The 23,152-nt window shown below is 37.1% G+C and overlaps 2 protein-coding genes across 3 annotated transcripts; both read left to right on the top strand.

Annotated features, from left to right (window-relative positions):
* Nucleotides 1-1,118: 1,118 nt before the first annotated feature.
* LOC139126262 (uncharacterized) lies at nucleotides 1,119-11,242 on the top strand. The gene is made up of 5 exons (XM_070692309.1): nucleotides 1,119-1,229; nucleotides 6,420-7,015; nucleotides 7,968-8,437; nucleotides 8,856-9,468; nucleotides 9,772-11,242. The coding sequence occupies exons 1-5, from the start codon at nucleotides 1,209-1,211 to the stop codon at nucleotides 10,274-10,276; spliced, it is 2,205 nt and encodes a 734-aa protein (XP_070548410.1). The 5' UTR covers nucleotides 1,119-1,208; the 3' UTR covers nucleotides 10,277-11,242.
* A 1,990-nt stretch (nucleotides 11,243-13,232) lies between these two features.
* LOC139126261 (cyclic GMP-AMP synthase-like receptor 3) lies at nucleotides 13,233-22,894 on the top strand. Of its 2 annotated transcripts, none has more exons than XM_070692308.1 (3): nucleotides 13,233-13,352; nucleotides 19,041-19,420; nucleotides 22,330-22,894. In XM_070692308.1, the coding sequence occupies exons 1-3, from the start codon at nucleotides 13,332-13,334 to the stop codon at nucleotides 22,772-22,774; spliced, it is 846 nt and encodes a 281-aa protein (XP_070548409.1). In that variant the 5' UTR covers nucleotides 13,233-13,331; the 3' UTR covers nucleotides 22,775-22,894. The 2 variants fall into 2 exon arrangements, with proteins under 2 accessions (XP_070548409.1, XP_070548408.1); XM_070692307.1 differs by having other exon boundaries at nucleotides 19,041-19,624; nucleotides 22,330-22,879.
* Nucleotides 22,895-23,152: the final 258 nt, after the last annotated feature.

The raw sequence follows: 23,152 nt of genomic DNA, 5'->3' as shown, positions 1-23,152 counted from the left end.
TTGCAACATTAAAACTTACATAAGATGTCCTTAAATGTTTCAGTTAAATCTCCCCAAAAATTTTAAAATCCCCCTCAAAAATTCCAGGAGAGGGGGACCAATCCCCCTGGTATAGTATCCTAGATGAAACACTGCATTGATGACAGTAAATATTGTGTTGTGTCAGTTCTTACAAGTCAGACTTACCTGTGGATAAACAGTTCACTTTCCTGTCAAAGAATTGTAATTCAGCCATATCAATTTCCGTGGCAGTCTAATAAACCACACACTTCAATTCTACTGATGAATATTTTATTTTAATAAATTGGTATTCAATTTGAGTGCATTTCATGAGGAAATTGTTCACTGGTAGTTTGTTTGAACGCGTACAAAATGCACATTGAGAAATAAAAAAAAAAGAAAAAAGTTTCCCTACCTACCTACCCTATTTTTGAAAACCATGTAATCGGAACAGCACAATTTTTTTTGCCTAATAGAGTATTGTAGGCGCAATGCGATATAGACTGCACTGTATTTATGAGAAAACTTTCAAAAAAGTTACCCGAAAGTTTCAGTCTTGTGCCGTAATAATTGCGTTTTCTCGTTAATTGTTTATCCTGGAGAAGAGAGTCTGAGAGGCAAGGGTCATTTCGTAACGGGTTAATTCTCGTAATTATGTAAGTTGCATATCTCTTTTACTTTGACGTACGTATTTGTCATATACCGTTTACTGTACCGAATTTGTTTTAGTGTTTGTTTGATTATTTGATCGCTTGTTTGTTGTCTCCTTTTGATTTACATTTTCTGTCTGTCTGTCTGTCTGTCTGTCTGTCTGTATGTTGTTTGTTTGTTTTTGGTCAACCGGGTTTACATATTTTTATTCCCTCGGCCATTTATTTGAAGCATTTCACTATTCAAAGTGATAGTTTTCTCAGGAAATTTAGCCTCTGTTGGATATTTATGTTATTAGCCGAAGATCCTCATTGAAGAGCGCTGATGTATGTTCTTCGGAATCCACACAACATTCCATGGTAGCAACACATAAATCACGTATCCTTATGCAAACATCACGAACAGACTGAACAAGTTAATTATTAAATATTGTGCGACCTTTGCGCATGCTCTTTACAGTAATAGACACACAGACAGCACAGACAGCAGCTCACACAGACAGCACGGTATAAGTCTTCTAATTAGTGCTTAACGCTTCACATCCAAGACTCGACAATATGGGTGGAGAAGTATCAAAGGTTGGTCAAAGGCATTGCTAGTCGATAATGATTTTATGTTCTGGTTGAAAAAAATGTTCGTAAAAGATACCTTTTTATAGGGTCAATTTACCAGACATATCCAACGAAGGTAACCAACTCGTATCATGCAAACTGAATTTCATGCAAACTGGATTTTTTTTGTCATTCAGGGCGGGAACAAAAGTCCGACATTTGGTACTGTTCACATATAATGAGGGTGTTTCTTTTATCATTACATGGGTTAGTTACAGTTAGCCTAAAACTGCGATAAACATCAGTGTAGCTATAACTGTGCAATTCGCATAACAGCCATTGTAGCTTAAACGTTGACACAATTCTGACATAGTTAATGATTTGCAATAGCGATTCCGATGTAAGGTCAATCCACGTCATAGAACGTCTGGTCTTCGGTTGTTAATAGCAACATTGCACTTAACGTGTAATGAAATATTTTCAGGCAGAATGGTAGTTCACGTCCAATGCCACGTTTTCCATCTTTCTTTCATAGGAAGTGAAGAAACCACATAAGAATTTGAGAATAACAAACCACGAAAATAGTTTAAAGTTCATGCTATCTCTGTGCAGTATGCTAAAAGGAAACAATACGTGTATCACTGTTCACAAAAATAGTGTTGACAATAGAACACAAGGAACTGCATCTCCTTGAATGTAATGGTACACTTTACTTCTATTCCTATATGACTACCTGTATTTGTCATTTTACAATGAATACATTGTCCATAGAGAGTAACCAAGACATGAATGGTCAGCAGCTTTATCAAGCTTCGTATTCTTTCTCAGTGTTGTATTGCATATCAACCTCATTTTTAGCTATTTTTTAAAATCCTACTTTAAGTCTCTTCTAACAGCCCGAGTATGAATACTATGCAGAGGTGTTTTCTCATAACGTCATTTCAATTTCTGTCTAGACTAAAAAGTGCAACTGACAGCCGCAGCACTCTATAATTATACATAATACGAATGCAGATTGTGTTGATAACCTGAATACTGAACATTTCAACATGATCAGATGTAAAACAAGAGATTGGAGTTGATACAAAAACCATATATACTGAAAAAGTATCAATTTTTTACTTGCTTAAGTATATGTGGTCAGAAAAATTGAAAGTATTCGCATACTTTTGAATTAGGGATTTTGAATTCCGGTGCATTAGCATAATCAACAATTAAAGAAAAACGAAGGGGTTAAAGGCAGGGGGAGCCTATAAATACCCCCTATCTCCCTGAGCATTCATAATCCAACATGAGTGGCACATGGTAGCAGCGTCAACGAATGCTCCCGAAAATCTGGATCCTTCAAGAACCATGGTGTAAATTAAAGCACTGTCCCAACATATTACGTTTTGTGAATACTTGTGGAATCACCTTGTTGGAGAAATTCTCTCATTTTTTCTATTTTAAGTTGCTTTTTGATGCCAAAACTGCTTCGATGCTGTGTTGAAGCGTACAAAGAACAATTGATGAAAGCGTTCAAACAGCTGCCAATCACGAGGGGACGCGCAAAGGTGCAAACGATCAAACATTTGTTGTGTACATCGGATCGATTACGATGTCAACAATGAATAAACGATTCTTACTATCTACTGAGCAAAATACTCGACCAACGGTTACATGGACAAAACCGGCGACATGCGGACCCATTTTGGACCGAGCACGAAAAACTACTTTTCTAACTACTTTCAGCCGAAATCAACTCGATTCCGATCTGTGCCTACACAAATAACTAAACCGCTCACAGAAGGCGAAAAATTGCTCTCGTGACGTCCAAAACCGTTGTTTGCTGGCGATGCACGGTCAAAGGCCAATGCAGTGGCCGGCCATTGGATACATTCATGCAACGATTATACAGGTGCCCATAAGCTACATTATTTCCTGTCGGGTCGGGGCGATGAAACTAAATCGCGATCCATTCATCTCTGTTGGAGTTGTCCAAAAAGAGACACTTGCCATAGACTATAGCATCAAATGTTGACCGTTCAGACTGTAACACGATGAAAGTCTGAAGATCGCCGTGATGTCGTTCTTCTCTGTACGTTTTTCTGAGCTTTGTTTTTTACTAACTTGCTCTAATATTATCTGACTTTTCTGTTCTTCCTCGATTGTCTGTAACTGACTTTTCTATCCCGATATCGATATTGCGTTCGCAATCACGTGTCTTGAAACTAACGTCATTCCTTGAAAAAGTTTTCGGACAAACTCAAGAAATTTGACAATTCCTAACGAATAGTCGGCAAAATTTACAGAAATTAGCAACAATAATTACATGTATGGTAATTTTACCGTCTTTAGCCTAAGCGGTTCGCTTGGCAGAAGCAGTTTCCCATTTTTACCCTACAGTGTGAGTGTAGTATTCGAACAACTCAGACCATAATCTTACGCTGTTCCGAGTAGCCTGGGCATTTTTTATAATATACAATAAATTTAGCCTATCAAAATTACTCGTTTTTACATTGCTTGGATATCGATATTTTTTCTATATTTTTTTACTTTTGATTTGAAGTCTTTTGATTCTCCATTGGCGGCAGCACATGTACGGTTACAACCGTCATGTGATCACCGGAGTGTGCTTGTAAAGTTGTCGGGAAGTTGTTCGGAAGAAAAAGCATTTTGTAGTTAGCGGCTGCAGCTCGGGATTTTTCAAGATAACAACCCATTATACATTTCTTACATCTTTGAAAGGGGGATTACGGTAATCTTTCCTGTGATGAAAATTTGTGAACGTCTTTGCAATGTGTTTCCACGATGAGTGTAAACTGATTCTCTGTTAGTAAAAATCGTCAGAAATGGTCCAGTGGCCGTGATAAAATAGACTCGGGAGCAAAAAATCATTGCGAGGAAGATAGTAAGAAATTCACATTGCGATATTTGCTGTCGTATTTCTCAACAGGAATAACGCATTTTTACGCATTGTGTATAAGAAGAGCAAGGTGTTTCGGGCAGTGAATTGCTTCTATCATAATAATCTTGATCACAGCTATTAGGCGAGAAGACAGCAGGCTCTTATAATCGTGCAAAATTATTGATATTATGTCTTTGTGATTGAAAATTTTCGATCGAAGGCAGCAGCTCAACTTCAACAGCCGTGGTATATTGGAATCGTGTTTATCACTGGACGCAGAACTACCATGCTATCAACATTACGTTCTATACCAATGTACGCCCCTGAAAGTTATAGAGTCAGCTGTGGCATCGGCAGTTTCACATTGGTCGTAATCTTTTCTTATTCTGCCCCGTCTTTTGTACCGTCTAACATTTCAAAGCTAGAATTTTTTACACAGTGACCTTGCACACAAATGATCATTCCACTGTTTCTGTTGGGGTTTGTTGGTTTTATGATTTGCCCCGTGGCCCCGGTAAAATCTTTTCATACGATACACAGTTGAATTTTTTAAAGGTAAATTAAGTATATTCCCAGTTTGTTGGGTAAAGTTGTCTAGAGAGAAAGGTTGAGTTGACGCTGATAGAGAAGACGTCGGGCCGGCACAGTTGACTGAGGTCCGGTCGGTTTGGGGTCGTTCAGTCCAGAAACCTGCAAAGTTCTGTATCATGATCGTTCGGCATTTGGGTGTTTTAACTCAATTTTTTTGGACAAAGTAATTCAGTAATAATGTACGCCAGATTCCTTGTGTTGTTTTGCCACCGTCATACGCGTATACGGACGGCTTGAGATTAAAAACGGTAAAATATTCAGTGCTCGTAAATGCGTGCAAAGTTTATTTAGTGACTGTTTACGCAGTATAGTCATCAATACGACAAGGATTTGCCACCACGTAACGACTGTAATCCTGCATCAATAGTCCATACGAAAATTTTGTGCTGAATCGAAGGAGGTAAAAATTACGGTAGGAAACGTCGGTCCATTTTCCGTCAAAGTTGTTGATCTGCAAAATCTTCAATGTGCACAAACTACATAAGTGGCTGTTATAGGTCTACACGTCCCACGTGCTTTCCACTGTTCATTACGAGCTATGTTCAAAGTGCGGAGTTATAGACATTGGTGAAGTACCGGGTACATTGATTGTGTTCAAAACCTCTACCTGTTTGCTCCTCGTGTTTTTTTGTGTGTGTCCCTAACGTCGACTGGCTCTATGCTCTATGTTGCGTACACACATAGCTGTCAGGATTAAGATTTTCTGGGTAAATAGATACACTCAATAGTTTATTCCGCCTCTGATGCAAAGATACACACTGTTTTACATGTGCCACTCCTAGGCCCTGGGATCGATTGCCATACCTTTAACACGCTTATCTTGTTTCAAAACGACAAGGAAAAGTCACAGTGTTTCATGAAAATCACTTAAAATCAATACACAATACCACTCATTTCAAGTTCATGTGGTGAATGAAATGTTCAAATTATCATTGTACAATAACACAAAATTGAAACTTTGAACAGTAAGAACTCTTACTTTAATAGAAAAAAATGTGTGAATGTGGAATTATTTTCGAGCTTTACCAAACTGCCATTGTTACACCAATAAATTTCAGAGATTAAAAATTATTTTTATTTGATGGAATAATTCAATCTTCCAGGATTGTCAATTTTGTAAAACTTTTACGACTAGCGTCCAGGTCATGTCTTGTACTCTTAAAAAATAATGGTTGTCGTCGGTCACAGCTTTCCACTATTTGGCAAAATGTAGTCAGTAATTAACAAGTTGCATACCCCTTCATCATCGTCATGTTGGGCGCTCTGAAAGGGATACAGTCGTCGGAACTGCGCTCAAAGGTCGTATGGGACCCATAAACACTGTATTCAAGGTACTAGTGGTGATTGATGAAAGTTAAAACATGTCTGTCATAATCTGATCGTATAAGTTAAATGTTGCAGTTATGATGATGATGAGGTGCATCTAGACATTATTGTAAGCAAGAAACTTGCGCAAGCGCAGTTCCGACGACTGTTTCCATTTCAGGTAGTGTGCGCCTAAAAAGTGAAAGACTCGAAGCTTGCTGTTACATTCACCGCGAAAAGTATCATGACTTACTTGAGAATGTTACGCTGACTGTAAATGCTTCATAAAGTGTCATTGTCCTTAAGCCATGGAAGGGAGTTGAGATATCAGTAAACGTGAGGACTTCTCTGTCTCTCTGTCTCTCTGTCTCTCTCTCTCTCTCTCTCTCCTCTCTCTCTCTCTCTGATTGGCTCCTCTCTCTCTGATTGTGCAGGATGAGTATGACGACTATGACAACTTCAATTACAAAGAAGTATGCATATCCACAGAGCGCATGGAAAGAGCCGAAGAAGTCGTTCAGGAAATAGAAGCGAAATTAAAGACACCACTGATAGAAAAACTTGATCAAAACTATAAAGTGATACTTAGTCAGACTTGGGAGCATTTCGGAAGTGCCTATGAAGGTCTGAAAGTTCGTGATCCAGATGAGTTCGATATCTTGCTTCCAATTACAGTGCAATACCATGTACCAACGGTAGAATCAGTTAAAGAGGTAGCTGAATTTTTTGGTTCGCTCTTTACGCAAAGTTCCTACCCCAAACTGACGTATGAACACTTGCCGTCTGCTGACCGAAAGTCTCCATTCGCCGTTGAGAGGCATGGTGACTACGTTTTGCATTCTCAGAAAGTCATGAGTGGTTTTCACCGAGTGCTGCAGAAAGCTGTGGACTCTCTTTATTTCAGTGACAAACGAGTTTGGATCGGTCAAGATGGATCTGCCATGACAGTGTTTACAGAGTATTCTGATTATGATGATACATCAACCACATTGAAGATCAACCTTATTCCAGCAATTACGTACCATGGAAGGTAACTGCATCATGACTTCATTTCATATCATAGCACTTCCAGTGAATGTTAACTGCAGTTCCGATGTAGCATCGATGCCTTGTTACCGTAAAACTACGAAATTAGGCCTAGGTGTAGTTTGGCATACGTCATCATAGTATACAGCGCCATCGGGCTTGCGTTTGCCTTCACTTTTTGTATGACAGAGAGAATAGGTCGGCTATGGAAAAACACCGTCATTCACTAAGAAACCAGAAAGTATCGGTATAAACCGAATACAGTATTTGTACTTTCACTATATGTGCACTCTATAGTGCTGTCACAACTTTCAACAGAATTATATAGCCAATTTATCATGAATTCATTTCAATCCTTGTTCATGAAACGAACAAAATTTCAGCTAACCTAGCCTGGCGTACTAGTTATTCCAATCTCTTGCGTATTTATACGTAAATTACATTCCTTCGAACGAAAGTGTGTAATGGATCTTCAACCTATGGCTAAATCAACATGGTTTTTAAAATCATTTTTTAAATAGTCGTACTTTCTATGTCGAGTGTATCGTGTCTATTTTATGCATATGCAAAACTGCAACAAAGAAGTTGACAGAAAAACAAAGACAGTGAGTCCCGTTGACATATTTACGTGTAAGTTTTGTTAGTATACTGAACAGAGAGTGACATTTCATGATGCCTTCGGATTAGTATAAGGATTCACAAAATATTTCCTGCTGCCTATGCGAGATACATTTTAATGTCTTTCTTTCGAGTCCATTGTGTTTATGCTAAACACACGCTTAATCCAAAATGTCGGTTGCACATTAGCGGAAAAGTCGATTATTTTTGTAATATTTATAGTATTACTCAAACCCACTTGAAAATGTACCAGTGTAAACGATGTGCGAGCTGAAAGATAATGTAACCTTCAATGTCAGAGGAACGTAATGCTTACGAAAGTGTCTTCTTGTTTTCAGTTATTATGTGGCAAACACAGAGGACAGCAGTGGAAAATGGCGAGTGACTTTCCCGAGTAAAGAGATGTGGAAAGTTGCATTCATCGGAGAAAATAAGAAGAAAGTTTTAAAGATGGCGAAAATATTCTGCAAGAAAGATACGCCCCTGGCAGCTTTTGATTCGTATTTTTTGAAGAATATCTTTTATCACATGCTGGATAAATATCCTGAAGAATGGACAAAAACAAATGAATATTTCATGAAATTTCTGGAGGAGTTACACTATTCTCTGAGGAGAGGTTCTTTACCAATGTACTATTTGCAGAATCACAATATGATTGAAAACCCATCTCTACATAGAGTAGATGTGCGTAACATAATGACACACATTGAGAGATTATTAAGCGACGAATACTGTATCATAGAAATCATGCGACGACCAATGCCGCCAAAAACTGCAGAACCCCATTTGGTATCGTTCGGAGTTCTGGGTAATTATTTGTTTCATTTGTGTCATCTCTACTAATTTTCTCTTCTAAATTTTAAGTTTATTAAAAAAAGTTGACATCTTTGCATATCAAAACGCCGATTACATTGTCAAAAATCAGCAGGTTGGCTGCCCCGGTATTCACCGGACTTTCTTTCAGATAACATTTCATGTAACTGCATATCTGTCACGATAGTGATAAAGTGGACGTCCTTCCCAAGCCTCAAGAGAGCATTAACATACACTCTTTAGTATTTAAATTTCCATTTGGCTGATATATCAAATAGTGTACTTCACATATCGGCAGCCGGCTGTTTCAGTGTTTTGTGATACTGGGGATGAAGAAAGAGATAAACAAGATAGCAATCATTAGGGTTGATAAAATTGACCAAAAATACTTATTTTCTTTTGTCATCTTAAAGATGGACAGTTGCAGGTTTCTCTGGATAAGTTTTACATGAATATGGTGGATATTCCACAATACCGTATGGATGATGCCAAAAGGATTGTGGAAACGGTGAAGGAGAGACTGGAAGCATCGTTAAGGAGATGGCTTGAAAGAGAGCACATCACTCTTGCTCAAGACTGGGTGTACACCGGAAGTGCATACGAAGGTCTTAAAGTCTGCCACGCAGACGAATTTGACATCATGCTGCCTTTCGACATGAGAGAACATTTCACGGGCATTGGAAGGTTCACTCAAACCCTTGGTGCTTTTGCCGATAACGTTGAATCGACTGTTTCACTGTTTTCACAAACCGAGCCTGAATCTGTTACAGACGTTTATGACTTTCTCGATTCAGCCGAGGAAAGCTCCAAATTCTCAAGCAAGATAGGTGGCACGTACGTACTAGATTCTGATAAGGTCATGAGGATGTTCCAAAGTGTCCTGAAAAGAGCTGCGAACGAAGCTGAATTTGACGACATGAAAATTAGGATTGGTAAAGATGGACCTTCAGGGAAGGTTGATGTCTATTCTAGAACAAGCCATCATCTCAAGATTGACTTGGTCCCGGCTGTCAAGAACCGCGCCAGGTAAACTCAATTATTTCGAGGTTCCTTTAAATGTGAATTTGGAAACTTCCACAGAATAATACAATGTGCGTGTTTGCAGCGTGCATAGCCCTCAGCTATACGCAGTATACGCGTCAGTCAACAAGCTGAGATGTGTCCTCGTCAGCGTGTGTAATATTTTTGTAATGACTTCATCAAATAAAAATACCATTTTGCATTGGTGTATGTATGTGATCATCATCATCGCTATCATCTTATACACAAATATTTTAGACTGAAAGCAATTTTGAAATATTACCTTAACCCCTTGGTTTACTCTTTTAGGTACTACGTTGCGAAATCCGATAAACACGACACCTCTCCCGGGGCAGAAGCCAAATGGCGAGTGTCTTACTCGGAAGAAGAGAAGAGAATTGTCTCTTTAGCAGGAGAAGACAAAAGGAAGGTACTGAAGCTGGCTAAGGCATTCTGCAAGGAACATCCACCTTTAGCTGGCATTGAATCTTATTACCTAAAAACCGTGTTTCTTCACATGTTAGATGATTATCCTGGAGACTGGGTCGACACAAGCGAATACTTCAAGGAATTTCTGAGTGAGCTTTTAAGCTATCTAAACAATAAAACTTTACCGATGTATCACATGCAACGTCACAATTTAATCGGAAATTTTGTAGAAAGTAATCCTGAGTATTTAACTAATATCATTGGACGTCTTCAAAGTCTAGTGAAAAGAGGCGATTCGGGACTGATAACGGTGTTAGAAGAGATAAATGATAAATGTGACGGTAAGAACAGAAGAACACCAGCAAATTTCAGCTATGTTCGATAAGCATTAGCCATAAGACTGTATTTTCGGTTTCAGGTCTAGTTGTTAAAGGATAAAAGGTTTTCAACTTTGATATGGAGCTGTACTGCTTTTTATTGTGATTTGTTACTGTGATTTAATTGATTAGTAAAAATTCAAATGTTTGTTTGAGACTTAACTCTTAACTTCCTTAATGACAACAGAATGAAGGAATATTCCAATGCAGCCTTTCATCACAGAAATGTTAAATTTAGGAATTAGCAAACTTGAGCGGTCTCACCTTCATACCCGTAAATGGATAAACATTGTGCTGGTATGCAACCAGTTAAAAACTCACTCATTCGGTAATGTTCTCATGCAAAATTTAAAGTGGTCACGGTGCTGGAAAAGACGACAAAATGCATCATTACATCAATTATTGAAGACAAGATAAAAACTTCTTTTTAAAGTCTGGTGTCGAGCATGAACATGTAGAACTGAGAAACCTTGCAATGTAAACTAAACATGATATCGATGACGTAGCAACAACGGACATTCACCAGGTCATTCAGCGCTCACAATGTTCATGAATATTCATGTATTGTTATTTTCTCCAATGGTGCCATCGTCTGTATGACAATGAATTTATAAAAAATGTAATGGCCGTCACTCTGGGACGAGCTAAATGCAGTCGACATGCAGTTTCATTTGTTTGAAGCAATTATCCTTTCATCTGTGAAGAGTTTTTTCTGGTGACTATTACAATTTTCACTGCTATGGTATTGTTTTCACAAGATGCAGAGCGTTTGATACTAGAATGTTGAGTTGCTTTTACGTGTGCAGTCTTTGCATGCCAGTTCACACTATGCTGTTGATCGGCAGCATACAAGACGTACCTGTGTCAAGTTTTGGAGTTTTGATTCTGAAATTTCGCAAAATCGTCACTTCTGTATTCAGAGATTGTGTAATCATTTTGACTTGAAACAGTAATATAAAACACTGTGTTAGTTAAGCTTGGCTGAGTTTCGCTGTCTTTTATCTATGGTTGTCGATCAGCATCACATGTATTACGTTCTATATAGAGAGACTCGGGTGTAACAAGGCATGCCAGTTCATAAAGATCATGAGAATTTTTTTCTGTTTTTCTTTATTCGTTACAATTTCTTTTGATGTGTAAGCCGATTTTGAAAGTGATAGAAAGAAAAATGTACATAAATTAGCATAAATTAAGCGTTCGTGACACATAACATGGGGTTTCTGGATTTGAAGCCCCTAGTTTTACTGCTATTTTGTGTTGCTGAACCGGAGCTTATAGTCGGACGAGTACAGTATCCCTAAACTAAAATATTCATGGACTACCAGCCATTGTCCCTGGGCTACCAATTTTAGAAAGTGGTAGCCCAAGTGGACTACTAGGTTAAAAAGTTAATTTCGAGCCCTGGTAATAAGGTAGTTATAACCTTCTCATTGGCGTCTATATATATATATATATATATATATATATATATATATATATATATATATATATATATATATATATATATATATATATATATACATTACTTCAAGTACAAAGTAATGAAATCTATTACTCAAGTTTCATGCATCTTGCAATCCTCAGATAGAGTGAAATGATTACTAGCTCGACACTCTTACATATATGAAGTAATCTGTTTATTTATAACGCTCTGCTTTTGCATTGAACACTGTAATTTCCCACGGGGACATCTGTATACGTCGATATATATATATATATATATATATATATATATATATATATATATATATATATATATATATATATATATATATATATATATATATATATATATATACACACACACATCTGTGTGTGTGCGTGGCGCGCTACCTCGCCGCCGCACACTTTTGCCCTATTAACTGCATTCTCGTTTGTGTCCGAATTGTCCGCTGATGAGTAAGTAATAAATTTAAACTCTCTCTCTCTTATCATGAATATTTGCTGTCCTGCTCTTTTGCAGCCAACTGATACGACAAAAATCGCTTAGCCACCAGCTGTACACGCCCCCAACGTTTATAATGTATACCATGCAGTCGGAATCATACCTAACAATTCAGCACTTTCTGAAACAGGTGTAAACGCTTTATAAGTGGAACATTTATGTATGACCGTAAATAACTGTAAACGTGGAGAATGTACATCGACATATTCTTTTCCATTTCGATTAACAAATATCACCATACAAATACATGTACCTATCATAATAATTTCAAATCAATTTTTGGCCTTTCAGATCGTATGGTTTGTTACCTCGATCTTGACTTTTAAATACAATTATCACTAAACTATGTGTTATACGTTTGGTTCCCGAATCAGAATTATACGAAATTCTTTTCTCCATGCATCCACCCATCCCTCCGTTAATCAATTAATCAAATCATGTGGTACATTACGTTCACAACCACATGAAATCCATAAATAAACGCTTTTTGGCGATTCTCAATAAAAATATTGATTTACCGACATGTCACAATTATGGCCAAGCTTACCAACACAGGAAATTCCCTAACTTTCAGAAATCAACCAAAAGTCCAGTGATTTAATATATGTCTTGTTAGAAATTCTTGAAGTTCGTAAATTGTGACTTGATATTGAAATCTGAAATGCAGACGCGAACTTGGTTAATCCGGTTCGTGAAAACGTGATAAAACGTACACTTTTGGTAGGGACCGTTTTATGACCCTCCTTGTACTTACTACTTTATGTTGGTTAGTATATAGATAGTTGAGTTCTGGTCTGGTTACCCATAATCCAATATATTGAGGACGTCATCGGAACAAGATAGTCTTAGTTCCCTGACCCATTTCTACCGCTAGCTGCGCTGCTAACGAAAACAGTACCCACAATGATTTTTCGCTAGCAGCGCAGCCAACGGTAGAATAGGGTCAGGGAACCAGATTACGGAACGAGATCGCGCGCGTGCGCACACATCACGAGAACGGAATTCCAGGAAATGACGTACAAACTGGTGCAGTCTATACGCAATCGTACCTGGGTACGCAAGAAAAATCATCCCCTTTCGCCCTCGTACTGAGAAGACTTTTTTGAGAACCGCGCAAAATGAGAGCTGCAAGACAAAGGGTAAGGTTATACTTCAAGTGCAATCATGACTGTGCAATGATGCTTTCTGACAAGCCTATGATTTTTACAGTGTTTTTTTTCTTTCGTTTTGACGTCCTGTTGAACCTTTGATCAAGGCGTGTCTGAAAAAGTGTGTAAGCTTAATGGTCGTATTTATGAATCCTGACGACATTTCCCCGAAGCTTGGAATGACAGGGAATTATGTTACACGAAATTGACCTGCACTGTAAAAATAGCGGACGCTAGACGCGTCTTACGCGTTCAAAATGTACATGTCGGGTGTTCAAATTTGAACGGCTAGTGTTCATATTGTTAACACTAGTGTTCATATTATTAACAATGATGTTCTAAACCTGAACACGTAGTGTTAACAACTATCTCCTTCAAGTGTTCAAAAACTCAGCATCACAGAAATTTTACAATACTGTGAAACAATTAACAGATCTTTGTGTTTTTTACTTTACAATGGCTATATTAACTTACTACTGCCTCGCTGTCCGGCATACGTACACGGATTTCGGTGTAACGAATTTCACAATAAGTGGAAAATATTTCCGGTCTACAATTGCTGAAAGCATGTTTTTCTAAAAAAGGAAGTATACAAAATAATTTTACACGTTTATTACGGGTTGAAATTTTGAAATTTTGAAAAGAAAATCAAAAACCACTATGAACGTTAAATTTAACATCGGCGTGCAAGAGGCGTTCTACTTCTTAACACTTGGTGTTCAAGTTTGGTGCCTTTTCTTATCCCATGATGCATCAAAACGGAAGTTGCGACATTTTTCTTGTAAGCGCACGCTGAAGTCGTGATCGTGCGAAAGCAAGACCAGAAAGGGTAAGTTTTCTCTCCAAAATATTAAAAGGTATTGGATTTTGAAGCATCTGTATTATTATCCTTCGAAATTAATTGTATTGTACTTTGAAAAAGCTTAACTACGTGAAGAAACCTTTATTTCTTTCAGTGGCTGGTGGACCATACACTAGCTGTGAATACGCAGCAGTGTTTTGGGCCATGGGGTATCGACCCTCACTTGGGTCAAGGGTCATCACTGGAGCGATGACCCTTTACCCGAGCGCGATCGATATGCCACATTACCGCTGCGTAATCACAGCTAACACATGTCTTTTAGTAACCACATCGCATGTAAATTTAAAACTTTAGTTAAACATCGAAGAATATTGTTTTAGCATATGAGAGTTGGCTTTGCTTTTACTTTTCATCAGTTGATGACACGAAGAAGAAAGCAAAAAAATAAAACAAAAAAAAAAAAAAAAAAGCCAAGATTGTACATGACGAAAAGAGGCACTGTATACAAAAGTCACCCCTTTTCCTTAACCTAATAAGGCCAAATTGTCTTTCATTTGAAGTCTCATGTCGCCATATTATCTATTGTGCATTATTTTCAGGACGTGAAAAGTTGGATGGACGTGAAATCGAAGAGTTATTACAGAAGCTATTGGTACAGAAATTGAAGAATATGAGTGTACAGATAGCTGTCTGGAAACAAGCTTGAGAACCTTAGTTCATCTCTGATGTAGATTTGAACTTTCGAGGGTTAGTAACTGAATTGATAAGATTCTGTATTTTTGTTCTGAATTTATCTGAGCTATGTCCAGAACGCTATGATTAACTAAATGTTACTGGAGAATAAGCTTTCAAATACTTGTAGTCGCCCTTATCAGATGCAATGGTGGAATGAAGAATTAAAGCAGAAAGCCACGGAAAATTCACAGTAAAAAATTTCCACTCTAAATTTCGGAATTTTCTGAAATTTCCACTCTGAATTTTCTGTCACTTTCTGCTTCAAATCATTATTGCACCCTAGCATCTGATGAAGGAGACTTCACGTCTTTGAAGGCTTATGCCAGTAACATTTAGTTGATCATAACCTGCTACAAAATCTTTGATTATTTTATATTTTAGATCAAGACGTCTTTTGTTCTCGGTTTGTTACTGATTTTAGCTTTGCTGTTAAGGACGTAGACCTTATTCATAGGTAAATGTGTGGCATCATCCTCAAATGTTTACATCCCAAGCGTTTTCTTCAAAACGGCCAGTACGATTCATTTAATATTTGGAGTACAGGTTTCCGGGGATTTTCCTAATCATATATGTACAAGTTATGATGAAATACACAAAATTGTATTTTGAGACATTAAAGACATTTCAGACATTTTTAAGACATAAGGAATTATCAAAATGTGATATATTCAAGTAAGCCAAATTTTTAGCTTTTTCAAACAGATGTTTTCGTACGTTTTGCAAGTATGAACATATAACGTAATCCACAATAATAAGTAAACCTGTTTTGTCACTACTTTGTTCATATTGTTTGAAAACGATCTACAGTGTTTATGGGGATTTTCTTTTGTTTATGTTTTGATAGGAAGGTGTTAATTAGCGTTGGTGTTTTCCTCTGACAAACTTTACAAAGTGGCCATATGGCCACTTTGTAAAGTTTGTCAGAGGAAACACCAACGGTGTTTATGTGCCCAATTGACGCTAAATAATTGTATTTTACTAAAGGATTTTTTTTGTATTTTTAAATAAAATATTTTACTGAATATAAGTGGTCTGTTTTGTTATTTCCAGGCTTGAACACCCCATGAACGCGCAAATTAAAGGTGTTCATCAAGTGCATATCGTGTGTTCTAACCTTTAACACACTTATCGTTGAACGGCGTCCATGCGTTCAAAAAGTGTTACAGCCCTTTGAACGCGTAAATGCGTTCAATTTTTTGAACGCATTTCATGTGCAACGTGTGTTCAGATATGGAACACATGGTGTTCAATATAATGTCTGATGAACACATAGTGTTCAAAATCTGCACACGTGTGTTAAAAAATTGAACATTGGTTGAACACGTAGTGTTAAATTTCTGAACGTCTAGACGCGTTCAAAAAGTGTTACAAAAAGGCGTTTAATTGGTGTTCTATCCTTTAACACTTAACTTTACAGTGTGTGTGCTGTGATAGTTGTTTGTTTGCCTCAGTGTTATATTTTCTCTTCCTTGCTAAGAGAAACAACATTATTCAAAACGAGTAAATATTTTAGCATATTCGTTGGCAGTGCAGCTTGTAGCCTTCGATCAATTCAAACTCTACGTAAGTAGGGTGTACAAAATAACCATGCAAAATTTTGGATACCCATGGCCTGAAAGCCTTTAGAAATGAGTATGGTTTATTGCCGCATTATTCATATTTCACGCGTTTTCTCATATCAACGCTGTATACAAAACAGGCAAACATAGGTGAGGACACTTGTTCCTGGTTTGGGTGTAACTGTACCTTTGACAGGTAATACTATCAAACAGAAACTCTGCAGTTTTCGTTAAATGGAGGGATTGTTTATTTAGTTCACAATTTTAGGAAAATACATGTACCAAAGCTCTTCATTCTCCACAAAATTATTGATCAATTTGAAAGCGGTTTCTAAAAGCTGAAATAGAATCACGGGGGTCAATGGTCAAAATTTCTATCAACATTACCTATGTCAAAAGCCTATATGAGACGATAAAGGGGTCATAGTGGTACATATAGGTATAGCTTTCCTATGGCATATCCAAGCCCAGCTCAGCGCACCAAGGGCACTTTTAGGAAATTTTCCTAGCACTGCGCATGAGATGCACAATCTAATCTATAAACATATCTTAAAAAGAGAGGACACTTTGTCAGTAAAAGTCTAAATCAAAGTGTTTGAGGGAAGCATTCCTATTTGGTGAGCAATATTTGTTTAGATGGTTAAGTAACGTCGATTTAATCTGCAAATGTAAGCTCGTCTGCTTTTCTTTTTAAGTTACACACTTGTTTTATGAGTAATTTGTAATATTGCAACATTCAGCTATAGGGCACGTAAAACTTTTGAGAAATTTGAAAAATTTAAAGATCCAATTATCCCAAATTAGTTCCAATCGTGTACTTCTTGTCTGCATGACCATAAGTCTCGCCCGATAATAGATCTTGAAAACAAATTTGGTTGCCTGAAATTTGTGATGAGGCAAGCATATTGTCCCTTTCGTAGTGACATAATACTGTAACTACACATTGTATCTCGATACAAGTAATCGGTGTAATAATCGATATTCATTTTACATCTGACTCAGTTATAAACTGTTTAATGTTGCTCTTTACATAGCACTCTGCTCCTTGAGAAGAAGTGAACTGGTCTCTTTATAGGAAAGGGATGGAATTTTGTTGTGATGGTTTATGTGTTGAGAAACGTTATGCAAAGATAGCTACTTCTTAATTCCTTGACAATGAAGACAGATTGCCATCTTGTCAGTTCCTTCCAATATCCTGTGTTTACACATAGTGTTAATTCTTTCTGACGTGACTCATCTCTAACCAATCAAAGTCAAAGACACTTCTTACTTTCCCGCCAAAACCGGTTTACCACAACCTGAATTAGTCATGTTTATGTATAGTACAGTGTATGTGTATGTGTATGTGTATGCGTTACTCAGAGCGCATCGCTCACCACTGGAACTGGTCGCCACTTATCCACCCACTGATACATTATGTTATGTAGCAGTAGTTCATCGAAGCTGTAGTAATAAAGTTTGAAGAAATACACTTGAACTCAAATGTTCCTGCTTCACAAACAATGCCACACAATATGAACGAAATATGTAGCAGTACAGAAAGTAGCTTCGTTATTAATGTTGTTTCAGTCGTATCTTATCTAGAACCGTGATTATTTCAGTTCGTGTTCCAGGACTAAAACATAAATACGTGTGACTCGTTTCACCTATTTGATGACCTATGGCATGATTTTGACACAGGAATGATGCATTTTGTACCGACTATTTGCATGTTGTGTTTTGTTTAAAGTAGATCTGGATTTTCTATTAAGCGTATAAAGCATAGATATTCTATGAAAGACCTTTTGTCAATTAATTTGTTTTAGAATATTCTTATCGTGGCCAAGGCATTTAAAATGGTATGTTTTTTAAGCTCAAGTGCAAATATTTTTACGTCATCAAAGTTGTGAAGATACTATAGATCCCCCTTGCAACATTATCTCTTTATTAATCACATACTATCAGAATATTGCTTCCTTTATGGGGGCACGTACATAGATTTTGTTGATTTCATGTAAAACAATCGATGGCAAGCAGAATTAAAGTTTAGCAGTGTCCCCTGTTTTTTGAAATCATTCGTTCTTACGTGTTCTTACATAAGTTATTATTTAGTCATGTGACTTACAATGTAATAGAATTTTCTGAAGTTCATGGGCACGTATACGTACGTACTAAATGTCTTGAAATACTGCACTTATTTTCAAAGAATTTTAAACGTAAACAAAATGTACTTTCCCGAAAATTTAATAAACTTTCGTCCGGTACTTAGCAGCTAGGGGGGAGAGAGAGAGAGAGAGAGAGAGAGAGAGAGAGAGAGAGAGAGAGAGAGAGAGAGAGAGAGAGAGAGAGAGAGAGACTTTGACACGTGTTGGCGATATCTCCACCTCCCTATCCCCCCCCCCCCCCGCTTCATGGCTAAAGGCAAAAAGACACTTGTGAAGCATTTACCCTAGTTTGATATTCTCAAGGAAGTCACGGTAGTTTTTCAGGAGAATATAACAATAACCTTCGATTGATCATAAGCACTAAGAAGCAGAATCTGATCTTTAAAACTATGACCATAATGACACATATTCTCAGTTTTATTTTTTATCACTGAGACAGGTTGACGACCGTTCACCTTTGCATGTCGCATTGGACGATTTCTATGACACCGTAGTCAATATACAATATCGCCGTATGGAAGCTGCAAAAATAGTAGTCTGGGAGGTGGAGAGAAAATTGAAGCCGAAGTTAACAGAATTACTCGACATAAAATACAACGTAACCCTTGGTCAAAACTGGATGTACACAGGAAGCGCATACGAAGACCTCAAAGTTTGTAACCCCGACGAATTTGACATCATGTTACCGTTTGATATGACGAAGCACTTGGGAAAAACACACAATGCAGTAGGCGATCATGATGGGGAACATTCACCAGCATATGCATTTTTATATCCCGCCGTGGAAGAGTCTAAATTCTCAAGCGAGCAAGATTTTGGGTACGTACTTGATTCTCGTAAGATCATGAAAAAATTCCAGAGCGTCTTGAAGCAAGCAGAAAATGGAGCTGATTTTCATGATATTGACGTGAGGATAGGCACGGCTGGACCAGCTGGGAAGGTTGAAGTTCGCAGTCTCACAAATAGTTACGGAGGTCGCCGGCTCAAAATTGATTTAGTTCCAGCCGTGTGGATTTCTCATAAGTAAGTAATCGATGATAAAATATACCTCTCTCTCTCTCTCGTCGGAAATTACAGTGCTCGATGTTAAAGCAGAGCGTTGTAAATAACACAAATTACTTCGAGTGTAAAGTAATAATATCTGTTACTTTAATTCCATGCATCCTGAAATCTTCAGACAGATGAAGTGAAACGATTCTTCTTTTCACATCTGTCTAAAGATTGCATATCACATGAAACATGGGAGTATCAAATATTATTACTTTGTACTTGAAGTAATTTGTGTTATATATATATATATATATATATATATATATATATATATATATATATATATATATATACTGAATGTATTTATGTGTCTGCATGTACATACATACATACATACATACATACATACATACATACATAGCCGCATACATACATACATACATACATACATACATACATACATACATACATACATACATACATACATACATACATACACACACATACATATGTAACCCATGGTTACTTTGACATCGATTTCTGTATTGCTATATAGCGAAACTTGCAAATTTCCCTTTATAGAGGGCGCTTTTTAGTTTGTGTTTATTATGCTAATCAGTAAGTTGTACGCAACATAACTAAAAACAAAGTTTTGAGCAGTATATACATTGTAGTTTATGTTGACAGTATACAACCATTAGAATACTTACCTGTCTACAGTATGATTTGTAACACAATGATTACAGTATATCAGTAGGTTTCAGTACCTTCTGTAACACATACAGTGAGAAATTCCACTTTCGTATTCCAGATGCTGTTATCATGTGAAGCGCAGTGTTTTGAAAATCGCGCGAGTGAAAGGGTTGTTTCAGGTATCATTGTTTGCATTATAAACCATCAAAATGACATGCTTTATTTCTATATTGTACTCTCTGTATGATATCAGTAGTCAGGAACGTCTATTTTGTTTGCATTTTAACAAAGTTTAGTATATTTTTGAAGAACTCATTTGGCGTATGAATTTCAAAGAGTTGTCTGGTTTTTCAATTTAAAGGGACAATCGAAAATTGTCCGTGTTCGTTGCGCAGTATTGGTTTTCAGTGCAGGTCATGTAAACGTGTGTGTAGTTGTTTTGAAGTCTAAACGTGGCGACAGCGTAATTTTGACTGTAAAGAGATACCATAGTGTGTACTTTTGAAGCTGCAACTTCAGTCGAGTGTTGGTAACGTGTTCAACATTAGAACGATGAAGTTTGGTGTGCTGTAGTGTTCATTTAGTCAAGTTATGACAAGTTTTGGAACTCCAGTTGTGATTTGAGTTGCATCGTCATTTGCTATGCATGGACCGCCACACTGAGAAGCCGTACTCGTATAAAGACAGAAAGTGAACTGTTTCTCGTCGCTAGAAACTGTGAGTATTTGTGCTAGAATTTTCATGACTAAAGTGCCAGATGTTGTACATTTAAAGCCAGAACTGTTGAAGTCTCTGTGAGAAGTTTCTGCAGAACTATTCTGTCCTAGAGTTACTCTGTATTCGAACTCTGAGATTGTATTCGCCGTGTAGAGTTGTGAAAGTCATCGTCGCTGTTATTTGTATGCTGGACTAGACTTTGCATAAACAGAATACCAGCGTACCAGATGTTGTGCAATGCGGTTTATGCAAATAGAGTCGTCTGTGAGCAGAACGAGTTCATTACTGATGTCGTGAGAGTTTCAGAAAGAACTGTAAGCTGTCAGTACCGTTCCGTACATTTCATTGGCATCGCATAGTGTTCCTTGAGCCGCCACCTTGGACAACATACAGAAAAGGTTTGGTCAACGGTGGAGTGATGCCGTGCTTGAGATAAATTTGATGTAATTGTGAAAACATGCTTTCATTTGAAATATATTTTTTTGAGTGTGCGTAGTACAAAGAAAATACCTAATTTCCTTGGTGAATATTTATTTCTATGATCTGTAGTTTTTCAGCGTACATGTCACTTCAGTGTCAATAGTTTACTAAGCATTCATTATGTGTATTTTTGATTATAAGTGAACAGAGAAATTGAGAAATCTATCCGTGTTTATTTGTAGAGACGATACTTTTGAGAATAGTTTGTAACAGTGGTTTAGATCATTGTATAAAACTATTGTGAACACAATTATAAAAAAAAGCAATTGTGCTGAACATTGGAAGTTGAAGTATTTTGTGAACAGTTATTCACTATTTGGAGAATGGTTTGTAATAGAGTGGTTCAGACCATTGTATAAAAATATTGTGAACGGAATATGAAAGTAATATACAGTCATTTTTGATTTTCACAGTATAATTTGTATAGAGTGTTTTTGTTACCCTGCTAATGCTACTGTATGAGTGCTCTTCTGACATGAAATCATGGTGCCGCAATGCTATCTGGGACTCACGTTAAACAAATAAATTGTGATAGCCAAGATAGTTTCTGGTTTCGGCTAATTTGGCATTTTCAAGGTATAAAATTGTGGTTGGTGTCAAATTTGGGGTTGTTGGTATTCTTGGGCTACACATACATACATACATACATACATACATACATACATACATACATACATACATACATACATACATACATACATACATACATACATTGCTCCTTTCCTTTGTATCGGGCAATTTTGCTCTTTTTTTGGAAGACACATGTATGTCAAATGAAGTTAAAATGAGTTTGTATATTCTTATTAAACTGACAACCCTCAATTAATGAATCATTCTATATCTTTCAGATACTACGTTGCAAAGTCTGACAAATATGACTACAGTGAGGGCGCCGAACTGAAATGGCGTGTGTCAAACTCTGATGCAGAGAAAGCAGCCGTCGAGTCCGCTGGAGAAGAAAAGAGAAAAGTGCTGAAGATAGCTAAAGCTTTCTGTCTATTAGATGCGCCATTAGCTGTATTAGACTCATATTATCTGAAGACTGTATTTCTTCATATGCTTGATAAATATAAGGGACATTGGACAGACACCGGCAAATATTTCAAGCTTTTTCTTGATGAGCTGCTAAGATATCTTAGAGAAAAGAGTTTACCTATGTACCTCATGCCTCGCCATAATTTGATCAAAAATTTTGTCAATTCAACTTCTTTAAGTAACATTATTGGGCGTCTTGGAAGATTGTTGAGAAAAGGTGATGAAGCTTTGATAAAGCTCTTGGACGAGTTAAAGTGAACGGCTATGACTGATATGGCACTGTAGCATAAACTTGTTCCTTTTTAGACATTTTAGAGAAACAAAATATAGTTTACCTGCAACGTCACAAGTTTAGTTTAATGTGCTATTTGGTTTGCAATCGGTTAATTTCATAACGTACTTTGCGCTGATGGAAATGACATGTTTTTCAGTTCTCCTTTTGAGTGATGTAACGTTTTAAATGTTTATCCGCCTGATGAATAATTACGAAAGAGAACATTGCTTTGTTTACATAGTCTCCCGATACTTCACGAATGTTATCGTATAAAGTTACATTTTCTATTTAGTATGAATATTATCGACATAGTCAGTTTAGTTTCAGTTGAGAAATTTGTCTGACACCTTGAAATGGAAGAT

Source organism: Ptychodera flava (assembly GCF_041260155.1).
Source record: "Ptychodera flava strain L36383 chromosome 3 unlocalized genomic scaffold, AS_Pfla_20210202 Scaffold_27__1_contigs__length_13241970_pilon, whole genome shotgun sequence".
Taxonomy (NCBI): Eukaryota; Metazoa; Hemichordata; class Enteropneusta; family Ptychoderidae; genus Ptychodera; species Ptychodera flava.
This window is presented reverse-complemented; position numbering and strand designations above follow the sequence as displayed.

What these genes read in the sequence shown, in the direction of transcription:
- LOC139126262 (XM_070692309.1), top strand. Translation starts at nt 1,209, where the DNA reads ATGGGTGGAGAAGTATCAAAG. An exon ending in TGGGTGGAGAAGTATCAAAG is followed by an intron (nt 1,230 to 6,419) that starts GTTGGTCAAAGG and finishes CTGATTGTGCAG; the next exon opens with GATGAGTATGACGACTATGA. An exon ending in GCAATTACGTACCATGGAAG is followed by an intron (nt 7,016 to 7,967) that starts GTAACTGCATCA and finishes TCTTGTTTTCAG; the next exon opens with TTATTATGTGGCAAACACAG.
- LOC139126261 (XM_070692307.1), top strand. Translation starts at nt 13,332, where the DNA reads ATGAGAGCTGCAAGACAAAGG. An exon ending in TGAGAGCTGCAAGACAAAGG is followed by an intron (nt 13,353 to 19,040) that starts GTAAGGTTATAC and finishes TCACTGAGACAG; the next exon opens with GTTGACGACCGTTCACCTTT. An exon ending in GCCGTGTGGATTTCTCATAA is followed by an intron (nt 19,625 to 22,329) that starts GTAAGTAATCGA and finishes TATATCTTTCAG; the next exon opens with ATACTACGTTGCAAAGTCTG.